Below are 13,759 nucleotides of genomic sequence, written 5' to 3' on the forward strand. Positions count from 1 at the left end.
AGGCCCTCAGCTGACATTGTCACACCGTACATCACAGCGTGTACTTGGCTCACATTCATCTTCTCCTGCCTTCCTGTCCCTCCGCTTCTCTCCACTGCACTCTTTCCTCTTCCTAAACCATCCTTAGTCTACCTTCATACTTCTTTCTAAATCTGCATTCTGGGGGCTGGAGAGATGGCTCAGTGGTTAAGAGCATTGACTGCTCCTCCTGGAGGAGCCGAGTTCAATTCCCGGCATCCACATGGCAGCTCACAACTGTCTGTAGCTATAGTTCCAGGGGACCTGACATCCATGGCAAAATACCAATGCACATAAAGTGGCAAAAATAAATAAATTAAAACATATGGAGTCTGTGTGTGGGAGACAAATGTAATATTTGTCAAAGTTCTATCGTTATTCCCGTGGAAGGGTTTTGTCCTTACTCCTTGGTCACGGGTTTGTCTTGGGTTGTGTTCAATGGCTGGCTGCTGAATGTGTTCAATGGACGCTGATGAAGGCCAGTGCCTTCCACTGCAGAGCACCGTAAAGGCCTTGGAGGAGAGAGCAGCTCCTTTGGCCTGTGAAGAAAGCCCCCATCCCTCTCCACCCCTGTTCTGCTTTCTCTGTGGCCACTTTTCTATGTCACTGAGGTCACTTGGAATGTAGTTAGGAGGGCAAAGGTGTCTTGCAGGTACTTAAGGGAAGGCACCTTTAGCAGGATGACTCTGACTTTGTACTCGGGCACATTGCCATCTAGGTAAAAAACTAAATTTTCCAAGTTCCCTGCAGGCAAGTGTGGTCATGAGACTAAGTTCTGAGTCAGAGTTATTTGAGCCCAAGGTGAAGGGCTTCCAGGAAGTTTTCTTAACAGGAAGAAAATTGATTTTTTCCCCCCTCTTCCTTTAAGGAGGAGGTGTTTTGAGACAAGGTTTCTCTGGCTGTACTGGAACTCACTCTGTAGACCAGGCTGGCCTTGAACTCACAGAGATCTGCCTACCTCTGCCTCCCAGGGTTTTGGGATTAAAGGCGTGTGCCATCATGCCTGGCTCTTGATTTTTTTTTTCTCCTATGTTTTGGAGGCCAAGAACTGTAGAGGGGACTGAAAAGCAAAGAGCCAGCAGAAGCAGGCTCCTGAACTCTGTGCAGGGACCTTAGACCTCATCCCTGTGGACTTCATTAGAGTCACCACTTTTCAGAGACAAAGCTGCGATTCCTAACCAACAGCTTGTCTGTAGAATGGACCATGCCAACAACAGAACCTGGAACATGATGTCTACCTGGTAGGTGAGGACGAAGGCCACGTTTAAGTATTCAAATACTACAGGCTAGGATTTAAAACACTGCCACGTTTTGTTTTGTTTTGTTTTTGTTTTTGTTTTTGTTTTGACTTGTCACTTATTTGGAGGTGAGTTATCTGGTCCCTGGCCTGACTTGTGATGACTTCCCCCAATAGATTTCTGTGGAAGCACAGCTCTGTGCTCTGTTCCTAGTCATACAGACCAGCAGATGCCACCATCTCAACCTCACCCAGGAGACTGGCCACAGGGAAGATCACGGGAAGGTGCTCTGATTGACAGCTCGGTGAGTCTGTCCAACCTTCCTGGACTTCCTAACACAGGTCAGGGAAGTGAGTGAAAAAAAATGAAGAAGCCATGAATTTGAAAGAGAGCAAGAAAAGGTATGTGGGAGGAAATGGAAGGAGAAATTATGTCATTATAATATAATCTTAAAAAAAAAAACACCCAGATTAACTGAAAAAAAAACTTATTAAATCTATTTATTCACTTACATTATTGTGTATGTGCATGATGTATGCATGTATGTTCATGGCTGCCCTGGCATGTTGTGGCAGTCAGAGGACAACTCTCTGGAGTCAGCCCTCTTTTCACCTTTATGTGGGTTATGGGGATTGAACTCAGGCAGTCAGGCTTACATGAGAAGCGCTTTGCCCACTGAACCAGCTCACTGGCCTGATGGGGGATGTTCTGTATGTCCTGTGGGAGCCCGTTCTCGGGTTCCTCGTGGCTTTACCCAACAGGTCTGCACAGAGGATGATTAGGACCACGGGCCTGAGTGCAGGTGTCTGAGATGGTCTGCACTTGGCTGTGCTGTGGGATGGGCTGTTGACAAATGTGTTGCTCTGATTGGTTAGTAAATAAAACACGGATTGGCCCGTGGCTAGGCAGGAAGTATAGGCGGGACTAACAGAGAGGAGAAAAGAGAGAACAGGAAGGCAGAAGGAGTCACTGCCAGCCGCCACCCTGACAAGCAGCATGAAAAGATGCCGGTAAGCCACGAGCTGTGTGGCAGGGTATAGATTTGTGGAAATGGATTAATTTAAGCTATAAGAATAGTTAGCAAGAAGCCTGCCACGGCCACACAGTTTGTAAGCAATATAAGTCTCTGTGTTTACTTGGTTGGGTCTGAGCGGCTGTGGGACTGGTGGGTGACAAAGATTTGTCCTGACTGTGGGCAAGGCAGGAAAACTCTAGCTACACTGGCCCAAGAAGCCATCTTGAAGTGGGTTCTTCTTTTCAGATGCAAGCCGTCAGTCTTCTCCTCAAGTCACTCATGATGAGGCCTCAAACACGGAGTGGAGAAACTGTCCTTGATCTGCCTTCCTGATCCTTAAGCCAACAGACTCCGACCCTAGTCACACAGTGGTTATTTTATGTCCTCACTCAGAGAAATAGATAACTGGAAAGGGCTGGGTGTGCTGGCACATGCCTATAATCTTAGTGCTTGGGATCCTGGGGCAAAGAATTGCTATGAGTTTAAGGGCAGCCTGGGCTACATTGTAAGTTCCAGGCTAGGCTATAGGCTACAAAGTTAGAGAGTAGAAAACCAGAACTGGAACAACTGGTAATTCCTCTCTTTAGATAAGAGTTGAGTTCTTTTTCAAAGAAAAGACGTTCAGACGCAAACAGGCTAGGCCTGATTTGGTAACGTCATAGTCCAAAAGTCCCAAGACCCCTGATCTTCCCTGCTGCTCAGAAGACAGGCATGATGGGTGGGGCACGGGTGGTGATGGTAGCCGAAAGGCAGTCTTAAGGATGGCATGGAGAGCTGAAAGAGGCCCAGATTTCTGAGAAGCGAAGAGCTTCAGCTTTGTTTGAGCGGCTTAATTTTAGATCTTTAGGTTATAGAGTAAAAACGACGTTAGCAGAGAGACTTAAAATGCCTTTGTTAAGAAGGGAGAGTTGCCTTAGCTTAGCTGGTACTCAAGTGCTGAGTTGTTGAAAAAGAAGCAGCCATTACGTGGGTGGAGCTGAGATTGCTAAGAAGAGTATGGAGTTGCCCGGAGAGGGTGGGGTGGGGTGGGGGAGGAGCAGAGGTACAGGACCTCATAGAACACCAGCGGCCAGGAGAGCAGGAGGAGCCACAGAGGGACTCCCTCTTCCTGAGTGGAAACCAGGAGGGAGGGGATCATTAGCCTGGCCTCTTTGCTCCTGCTGTTTGCACCTGCTGTACCCTTGTGTACAGAGGCTGTGAGGATCATCAAGTTGAAGCCTCTAATCAGCCTCAGAGCAAGAATTCCAACACAATTAACAACTGCTTAAGACCTTGCTCCCTTCCCAGCCACAAACCTGCAGTTTTCATGGAATCTCACCAGAAACCCCATTTACAAAGGAAAGACGCACATTCAACTCCTTGTTAACCCTAGTGGCTTCTGGGTGCCCCCTCCCCTACACCCCATCCTCTTAATGGAATAGAAACACGTTAGTGTGCATGACACATTTGTGTGTATGTGCCGTGTGCCACAGTCCACACTTCCACACCTTCATGTGGGTTCTGGGGACTGAACTCAGGTGGCCAGGCTTGTGCGAGGTTTGGTTTGGTGTGGTTGACTTGGCTTTACCTGTTGAATCATCTGGCTGGCCCTGGCTTCTGGTTTTACCTTACCAGATTATAATTTTATCCTGGGCACCTCTGGGGCCACCTCAGGTCTCATCTCAAAAGAGGCTGGGGAGGGAGAAGGAAAAGGGGGTTCTCGGCAGCCTTTTGAGATGTGACTCGAGAGCCAATGAGCTGTGTGCATGGCCGGTGCTAAGAGAGTTTGCTCTCTCTCCCTCCAGGAGCCCAGGCTCCCACGGGGGTGTGTCTTCTTTCCTTCCCTGGACCTCCCGTGTTAAAATCTCCTTCGTGAAAACACCAGCTGTGCTCACAGTTCCAGGTCGTCCTGAGTCTTTCTGTGCTGAAGCTAGGCACCCCAGCCTGACTCTAACCAATGTGCTAGAGCTTGGGGGAGACTCCTCAGGCGCCGGGAGTGAGGGTGGGCCGCTTTCCAGCCTGCTCACCACTGATGCAGGCTGTGCCCAAGCACGCGCTACCCTCTGGTGCAGGCTGTCACCTGGCTTCCTTCCGTTCTTCCTGCCGAGCACCCAGCTGGAAGCACCCTGGCCTGAAGCACCCTGGCCTGAAGCACCCTGGCCTGAAGCACCCTGGCCTGAAGCACCCTGGCCTGCTCCAGGTATACTTCCCCAGCTGATGAGGCTTCATAAAAACAGGGGAGGCCTCACCCAAGCGCGGCCACCCGAGGAGCAGCAACACAGCTCCCCGAAGAGGCTCAGGTGGACCAGGCCCCCTCTAGTTACTGCCGGGGAGAAGGAAGACCTGCAGGATGAGGGCAGAAGTGAGGGCAGGGAGAGGCTGGGGTCCGGGTCAGAGAGGCTGGGGTCCGGGTCAGAAGTGCTGGGGAGCGCCAGACAATGAAAGCAAATGGACCAACATTCGCCCTCGTGACCACTTTATTCTGTGCTCAAACGGTACAGTGATCTTACACACGTCACAGGCTACGGCGAGTCCAAGGCACGGCTGCCGTCTCCTGGCAAAGAGCAGGTCCTGTTCCAGCCCTCTCTGATCATTCATGCTCCCTGCATGAGGCAGGGAAAGGCTAAGGCAACCAGCTCCTCCTGTGGGGCTAGAGGAGGTGAGGGGCGGCCCACTCACATTGGCATCACGCGGGTAGGGACCAGCTCTGCAGGCCAGGAAGCCTAGCTTATCAACACCTCAAAGGAGTCTGTGGGTTCCTGCTCTCCAAGCTGATGGAAACGTGCAGTGAATCCATTCTTCCCCGCATGACTCACACAGGAGTCACCTGGGGCCAGGAGAGGGGGGTACCAGGCTCTTCACAGTACAGGTTCCTGTCAGTGTGGCGCTGGGTTTACAGCCGGCCCCAGTCACACTCTGAATAGCAGTGATGGAAACAGGAGCCCATTTAAAACAGACACACGAAAATCTTGGGTGCCATTCATCTCTCAACAACCAAGGACTGTGGAGGGATCATGTGGCTCAGAAAGAGGGCCTTGTCTCCCAGGCACGCTGGGTTCCATTCAGGCCGCATGCCTAGCTGCCCTTCAGCTTCCACTTGCTCACCCCAGGGGCTCCCATTCTGTCCTTTCGTGAAGCCTGGATCTGGGTGTCTCTGGGTTCAGGGGTCCCCCAGAGACTCCCCTCCAAAGCTGAGGTCTTCCTCAGAGTCCTAAGTTGCCATTGTGTGGCTGTCCTTCCTAACCTTTTTCTCCGAGTCACTGTATAAGAACTTAGAGAAACCGGCTGTGGCATTTTCTGTGATAAATAAGAGGATCCATACTTAGAAATGATTAACTCCACCGGGAAGCCAGAGAGATATCAGCTTCATGCACTGGACTGGTACCTGGTGCCCCTTGCTTACAGCCTGGGCTTAATGGGCTTACATGCCCAGGCCTCCCTGAACAGCATCCTACATCCTTATTCTGTGGGTTTCTGCGGCATTGTTGGCAGGGCCTGGTTTCACTGGAGCTAGGTGCTTAGACCTGGTCCTGGTCAGGGGCAGATGCACACCAGCCCAGGGCTCTGGCAGCTGAAGAGGTATCAATGACATGGGTTGGTCATCTGTTTGACTTCGTATGTGGCAGAGACCAGGCTTTCTACTAATACTCTCTTCATCACAGTAAAATATAAAAATAAAAATAAACCACAAAATACTATTGACAACAAAAATTCCAAGGATGCAATCACCTTAAATTTACAAAGCATTTTCCGGAGGAACTTAAGAGCAGATCTCGGTCTTCCCGGGCATTTCTCTGGTCATGGGAGGAGGGAGGCTTAGGGGACTTCTGCCTGCAGCTCTAAGGGTGAGGTCTCTTGGGAACCAGCCACTCGGTGTGGCCACGCATTGACATTCTACACTTGAGACTGGGTGGGAGCCTGCGCACATGGCACCTTCCAGGCTGGGAAGTGGAGAGAAACTCCCGGGGTATAAAACCCGACAGACTCCTCCTTCCCTTTCTCTCTCTTCCTTGTCCTTTTGTAATGTTTCACTCAAAAGCCCAGGCCAAGCTGCCTGAAGCCCTGGCCGGAGAGCAGGTGGGTGAGGTCAGGCTTTGTGGGCGGACGCTCCTGACGACAGCAGCAGACACGGGATGAACAGGGCTCCCCCAGGCCTAGGAGGGACACTGGCTCTTCGTGCGTTTCTTCTCCACTGCCAGTCTTAGAGCCTGCATGAGCGTGTCTTTGTTATTGAGGACGTTATACTCCGAGAGCTTCACCAACTTGTCGAAATTGGCCTCTGTGTATGTCAGCTCCTTGGTGGCATAGGGAGATTTGGGGCCATAGATGTTCAGCTGGCCCAGTTCCAGCTCCTCAGGACTCCGCTCCACACCTTGGGGCAGAAGAATTTGCTATAGATCCTTATTATGGTAGGTTGTAAGGACATGTTTGCATATACAAATACACTTATATGCATGCATACTCACATGGGCACACACACATACACACACACACACACACACACACACACACACACACACACACACACACACACACACACACACACAGAGTTTATCCATTTCAGGATTCCACATAGCTGGGTATCAGTAAATGGTTAAATGACTAAAAGAGCAGGAGACCATGTTGTAAGTTCATGGGGGAGGATGGAGGGAATTCTCTGGGTTCAGACTAGGACTAAGCCAGGCCTCCCCTTTGGGGTCATCAGAAGATTCTACATGTCTAAAAATGGTCTTTTGTCTGTTTCCAGCAGAGGCTGGGAGCACACCATAGAGGGAGCTTTACCTGGAGCCTTGTACTTCTGGAAGGTGTCACTGATGAGTGGGAAGTAAGCCACAATGGGGGCGTCAGGCTCCTGGGGGTTCTCCATCAGGTAGCACTCCTTGAGACTTTTGTCATCCTCCTGGATGGAGTAGCTGGGGAAGGGGATGTTCTGCTCCGTACAGTACTCACAGGTTTGTTTCAGGGGCTGTAACGTCATGGGAGGACACTTTGAGCACTGGAACTGGGTGTAGGTGAGCCACACAGAGTTCCTGGGTCTGTTTTCCTGATCTTTCCTAGCTAACCCTGGTCCCAAACTGCTTTGCCAATGCGTGGTATTTTTAGAAGAAAGCCAGGTCAGGACAAAAGGCCCAGGGAGCAGGCTGGTGCCCATACAGACGAAAGCTCCTTCCCTGAATGAAAACACAGAATCCCTGCTGCGGCCACTTCACCCAAAGACCTGGGGACACACGGGTGGCCTCTGTGAGATTGATGGACGGACGCTGGGGCCTGGCTGCCTGGAGTCCTGACTGCCACTCAGAGATTTTGGAGGTGACAGTGTCCAAGGGCTGGACTTTGGAAAAATACCTTTAAAGTCACAAAGAGCCCTGAGTCCCACAACTGGTTTATTTGCATGCCCCTCCAGCTAGCTACTTAGTCTAGGTCCCCTCCTCTGTGACCTCGGGAGAACAGCAGCTGTCCTGTCTACCACAGAGAGCTGGTGCAAGGACCAGGTGAGAGCCTGGGGAGGGAAGCACACTGTTGTTTATTGACAAACCTGGGACATGATTATTGCTTTTACACCAGCCATCTGTCTATAATTCCTTTTCTTTCCCTGGCTTCAGGATGGGATTGTATCAAAGTCACCCCCCCCCCAATCTAAAATAAACAAAGAAAAACTGAAAACCAGAGTTTTCCCTTAAAGAGAAAACAAATAATAATAATAATAATAATAATAATAATAATAATAATACCACCACTGGTCACTTGTTTAATCATATGGAGGCCCTGTGATTACATGGACACTGAGATTATTTGGAAAACAAGATATTATTATAAATTCATCAAGATTGTTTTCAGCTGAAAAAAATGGCCAAGTGCATCAGATGCTTAAAAGCAATAATAAAACTGCCATCATTGAGTTCAAACAAACTCCCCAGTCCCAGCATGTGAGAGCCAGCTGGTTGCTGGTGAGGTTTGGTCCTCCGGCCCTGCATCCTGCTGCACGACTTACGCTCCCCTCATGCAGCCTCAGAGTGTGCCAGCGGAGCACATCCTCCCACGTGACAGCTGCACCGGTCTCTAAGGTCCGGCCACTGGCTCTGTGGCGGCTCGGGAGCAGCTGCGGCCGGCGCTGCCGCTGCTATACTTGCCTTGGTCTGGGATCCCGCACAGTAATTGAGGTGGATGATGAGGTCGATTTTCCTCTCTGGCCTAAGGAGGGGCGCGTAGCTGGAGTTGACAAAGAACGCGGTGTCCAGCAGGTTCAGGTGTTTCGTAAACTGTGTCAGCTGGTTTGGGAAGGTGTCCAGCACTGTGTCTGAAAGTCAAGCCTTCTAGTTAACATCGTACCTGGGGCCCTGACGTCAGTTACGGGTCGGGTGGAGGCACTGATATGGCCAGAATACCCTGCCTGGAGCTTGCTCTCTTCAGCCTGGGCCTCTAGCCTCCCACATTCTCTCTAGGACACGGAGTCCTACATCTCTGGGTGGGCTGACACATAGCAGCGTGCTCTTGAGGCTCTAGCAAGTCTTCTGTGGGTTATGCACACAGCCTGCCATGACCACTGTAGAGCTTGTGGAGAAGCAGGGGCTTAACATCCTATCAACTAGGGATACCCATGGACCCAGGGCTCCAGACAGCAAGGACAAGAATAACAGTTCAGACTTTGCAGGCTGTGGCCAAATAAAACATCAAAGATTAATCCATGTGGTGGGAGAGGAGGCACGCTAGACCTTGTCCCTAAAGCCTTAGCAAGGAGAGGCATACATAATCAAAGCTATGAGAGTATGGTTTAAGGCCTGGGGCTGTGAGGCTGAGCTAGGCTGTACTTGCTCAGCTACAATGGGGGCACCACTCACAGTGATAGGTGTTCCCCAAAGGTATTGCCAGAAGAGCTCACATCTCTCCATTTGTACAACGGGGCCAACTTCTGCAGCTGCGACTGCTGCCCCATAATTCGGTTAGTCAGTTAACTAATGCCTCCATTGCCCCCTGCTGGCAGAGCCGAATGCATTCAAGCCCTCAGCCTTAAGTGGACGAGCCCTGCCTTCCCCACAAGCCAGCTCGACCCATTAACGTGACCGGAGGAGACCATCTTTCTCTATGGCAACTTCAATACCGATTTCTTCTTCCCCCCAACAGAGCCAGCCCCGGAGGAGCACCCAAGTGGGCGTACCTTTCCACATAGAGAACTGTTTGTTCTGCAAGTAGTCAGTGTGCAGCTGCATCCCGTACAGGAAGTTGTGGAACTCAGACACCTGGGGCCTGTGCGTGAGGATTTCTCGGAAGGTGTTGGACAGCCATGATGCTGGGATCACGACTGTGGTCTCCAAGGGGTTAGCATCACATTTGGGGATTTCAGGCAGGAGAGGATCATCTTCTGCAGGGGGGAAGGGATGGATGGAGGGCAGGTTACAGAAGTTGGGGTAGCGCCTGACTGCTTGACCCATGACAGTGAACCACTTTAAGTGCAGTTCATGCCTTCTTTGTCCAAGCCCTGGTTCTGAACCCAAGAGGACTCAGGACAGAGGTATGAGACAAGGGTGGGGAGGACATGGAGAGGGAGAGAGAGGATACCCAGAAAGGAAGGCTCCAGGGAGGATGGTGAGCCCAGAAGTTTTGTTTTTTCTCTGTGCTTACAGATCCCTAGGACCATCAGCTCTCCGAATGTTGGAGGTATCCTTCTGGGCCCCGGCATAAGTACCACATGTAGCCACTCTGCCCACCCCCCCCACCCCCACTGCCACCAGTGAAGGAAAATGCTGTAGCCCAACTGCCTTCCCTTGTCTGGATCCCAGGGATGATGTAGAAACAGCGACAGGCAACCAGTCCTTAGTTCATGATCCATACAAGATAGATCCACTACCCAAGAGGGGGAACCAGGCTGTCACCCACCGATATCATGCAGTTTCTCCCTTGTCCACCTGTAGAAAAACTCCTCGGAGGTGTGGGACAAATTCCAGGCGTCAAGCAGGTTCAGGGAGAAGATGCTACTCCACAAACCTAGAGAAGCAGAGAAGCCATGAGCAACTCTCCCCAGGCTCCCTGCCCCCACACCCAGATCCCACTTGTCCTGCCTTAGCCTCGATGCCTACTCCAGGCCAGACTGCTTGCGGGAGGGACGGACTTGGATTTCTGTCTCCCACTGAGCAGTTCCAGGCAATGTCTGATGGGGCCAGTCTTTTTGTCCCTTCCCTCAGTGCAGGGAGCAGGAGGGTGCTCAAGACAGCCACAGCAGGGGGCTGACAGCCAGCAAGGGCAGGCTTTGAGTTCAAACCCAGTTCGAAGCTTTGCATCAGCTCACACTGAGAAAGCACTTAAGACAGTGTCTGGCATTCAGTAAGCCTTGATATACACAAAGCTAGCTCTTATTTTTTAATGGAAAATTTATATAATAATACTATAAGGTTATATAAAAATTTATATAATGATACTAAGAAATAATAATATTAATAAAACCAGATGTGGTGGTTCACATCTATAATCCCAGTAGGAAGGCTGAGGCAAAGGATTGACAAGAATTTGGAACTAGTCTAGGCTATATCATAAGCGTTGGGCCTACCTGGGCTACAGAGTGAGACTCTATCATAACAAGCCAATACTAACAATTATATTCTCTATTTAAATTTCTCACATGGACCTGACAAAACAGGTCCAGAGGAATTAGGCAGTTTAGGCAACTTCACACAGCTAACAAGTGAGGAACCAGGGTTCAAGTTGAACTACAGGTTTCAGAACCACATGGGCTCTAGACCAGGGCCTCAGGGGGGAGAAAGAACTGTATGCTGTATGTTGTGGATGTTACATTTGTTTATGCTGTGGAACGTTTGTTTAATGATGCAAAGATCCGTTGCATTCGCTTATGTTGCATTTGTTTAACTCTGTGAAGCTGTGTTACTGTGCCTGTGTAAAACACCTGATGGTCTAACAAAGAGCTGAGCGGCCAATAGTGAGGCAGGAGAAAGGATAGGCGGGGCTGGCAGGCAGAGAGAACAAATGGAAGGAGAGATCTAAGAGTGGTGGTGGGGGTGAGGGTGAGGGCAAGGGCAAGGGCAGGAGAAGGGGGGAGGGAGGAAGGGAGTGGGGGACACAGGGAGACAGAGAGACAGGAGGACTCTAGGGGCCAGCCACCCAGCCACCCAGCCACCCAGCCAGCCACAGAGTGAGAGTGAAAGTTAAGTTATACAGAAGTAAGAAAAGGAAAAAGCCCAGAGGCAGAAGGTAGACAGGGTAATTTAAAGTTAAGAAAAGCTGGCAAGAACAAGCCAAGCTAAGGCCAGGCATTAAGAAAGAGTAAGCCTTCATGTGATTTATTTATTTGGGAGCTGGGTGGTGGGCTCCCCAAAAGAGTAAAGAATAATAATAATAAAAAATAACCAACAACAGCGATGGGCTTCTGTGTAGACTTCGTAGAAGAAATGGGACTCGAGTTAGACTTTCTGGAATGGGTTGCTTTGGGGTAAGTGGGATATAGACATCCTGTTTAAATAAAAGAAGTTTAAATAGCTGTTTTTCTTTCTTTTTTTGTTTTTGTTTGTTTGTTTTTTAGAGACAGGGTTTCTTTGTGTAGTTTTGGTGTCTGTCCTGGAGCTCTCTCTGTAGCCCAGGCTGGCCTCGAACTCACAGAGATCCGCCTGGCTCAGCCTCCCGAGTGCTGGGATTAAAGGTGTGTGCCACCACCGCCTGGCAAATAGCTGTTCTTGAAGCCATAAAGATAGACTTATTTTCTGAGGTTTTTGTTTTTGTTTTTGTTTTTGTTTCCAGATGAGACTCTGAAGCGAAGAACAAAGACTGGATGTCACAGTGGACCTCTGTACTCAGTGACTTGGCTTCTGAGGAACCAGGGAGCAAAGACCAGGGAGCTGTGCTAGGCTTTCCCAGTGGCTCTGCCTTTTCTGCTGGGGTCTCCCTCTGCCTGGGATCTGAGGGGCTGAGGCTTCCTTGGACGCAGGCACACTGCTGCCTGGAGGCAGACAGGGAGAAAGGCAGGACCGTGGTTTTCTAACAGCCTTCCACACCCAGGCTGCTTCTAGATCTAGACAGACCACAGGAGACCAGGGTGCTGGGAGAGTCCTGGAGGGTCCCTTTACTGATGTCTCTCTGGGCCTAAAGGGCTGCAGGAAGATTAGGGCAGTCACAAACCGGAAGTAGGTTCAGGAGTCCCTCCTGGATTAATGTGAGGTGGCAGAACCAGGAAGTTCGAGAGTTCAAGGCTAACCAAGGCAATCAGCGCTGGGACAAGATTCTCCCTGTCATTGCCCTGTCAAAGGTCGGCCTGGCCAGCTCTGGGGCTGAGTATCCTAGAGAGTTACCTAGCATGTAGCACATCTCTGGCTCAGGGAGCCTCTTCATCAGCCGCCCCATGAAGAACTCAGAGCCAAATAGTTCGGTAGGAATGAAGGCCCCGTACTTCTGCATGCCCACCTCGTAGGGGGAGAACTCGAACCATTCTGTACACAGGGAGCAATATCAGTCTCAGGTTGGGGAGCTATAAACACAGCCCTTCTTCCCCCAGCCCTCCAGTGCTGGCTCCAGGGCCATGGGGAGCTTGGAATTGCAAGCCGCAATTCCGATGTGGGACACAAGGGGGCATTTGCTGCTGTTAGGCTTGCTCCTTAAAGCTGGAAAAACAGGGACAAAAACTAAACCTTCTAGGCTCCCCTTTTGGGCAGCCTAAAAACAAAAACAAAATTAGGGTCTCATCCTTCACCCATTTCCCACGGACCCATCAGATAAGCCCCAGCAAGCTAAGGAACATGGGAAATCAGCCCCATTCACGAAGGAGAGTTCTTCAGCTGTGGGGCACTATTTCTTGATGTGGAGATTGACAAAGTGTGTGTTGTACCCGCCAAGAAGTCCCCCACCCCCACCCCGCCCCAGTCACTAGCCGCCGGTGTTACCTCTGAAATCCTGGTTGCTTACATCATCCTTGACATTGATGGTGAGGTAGATGGGCAGAGGGTTCTGCCCCCGGCACAAAGCAGCACGCTGCTCTGACAGTTTGCAGTCATATTTCTGTAGGGACACCAGTGGTTAGGAGAGGTGGCTGGCAAGCAGTCAGTGAAGAACGAGAGAGCTATCTGAACCCACATCCAGACTCCAGAGCCCCCCACCCCCACCCCACCCCGGGCAGCTGTATAAGCGGCAGTGACTCCAGATGCCAACTCTCAGATGCGCTTGGAGAATATATAACGTCATCTTGGGCTGTCTGGCAACACAGGCTGTAAGTGGGGTGGGGCTGGCTCTGTAATTGAAGGCTGTCTCTTGGGGTCTCAAGATTCTCACACCTCAGGGGCTAGAGGATATGGTAACGGTAAGAAAAGCCACCACGGTCCCCTTTTATCGCCATTACTTCCCACTCACCACTGGAACCCGAGCAGCGCCAGGAATTTCTGTCTTATTAACTTGGTGTGTTGGGCTCTCTTAAAATTTAAGAAGCAAGTCTCTCTCCCTCTCTCCTCTCTCTTTTTTCCCTTTCCTCTCCCACCCCCTTTCTCAACTGGAGGCTTAGAAACCTAAAACCAGGTGA

The 13,759-nt window shown here is 50.6% G+C and overlaps 1 protein-coding gene across 2 annotated transcripts in view; it reads right to left on the reverse strand.

Annotated features, from left to right (window-relative positions):
• Nucleotides 1-4,711: 4,711 nt before the first annotated feature.
• Pla2g4e (phospholipase A2 group IVE) overlaps nucleotides 4,712-13,759 on the reverse strand; it is a 72,184-nt gene continuing 63,136 nt past the window's right edge. For both annotated transcript variants that reach the window (XM_042275989.2, XM_076570452.1), the window contains exons 14-20: nucleotides 13,131-13,245; nucleotides 12,543-12,680; nucleotides 10,126-10,233; nucleotides 9,407-9,610; nucleotides 8,382-8,548; nucleotides 7,033-7,216; nucleotides 4,712-6,622 (exon numbers count right to left, since the gene is read on the reverse strand). In XM_042275989.2, the coding sequence (XP_042131923.2) occupies nucleotides 6,405-6,622; nucleotides 7,033-7,216; nucleotides 8,382-8,548; nucleotides 9,407-9,610; nucleotides 10,126-10,233; nucleotides 12,543-12,680; nucleotides 13,131-13,245 (1,134 nt within the window). In that variant the 3' untranslated portion in view covers nucleotides 4,712-6,404. The remainder of the gene's footprint in view (nucleotides 6,623-7,032; nucleotides 7,217-8,381; nucleotides 8,549-9,406; nucleotides 9,611-10,125; nucleotides 10,234-12,542; nucleotides 12,681-13,130; nucleotides 13,246-13,759) is intronic.

Source organism: Peromyscus maniculatus, chromosome 4 (assembly GCF_049852395.1).
Source record: "Peromyscus maniculatus bairdii isolate BWxNUB_F1_BW_parent chromosome 4, HU_Pman_BW_mat_3.1, whole genome shotgun sequence".
Taxonomy (NCBI): Eukaryota; Metazoa; Chordata; class Mammalia; order Rodentia; family Cricetidae; genus Peromyscus; species Peromyscus maniculatus.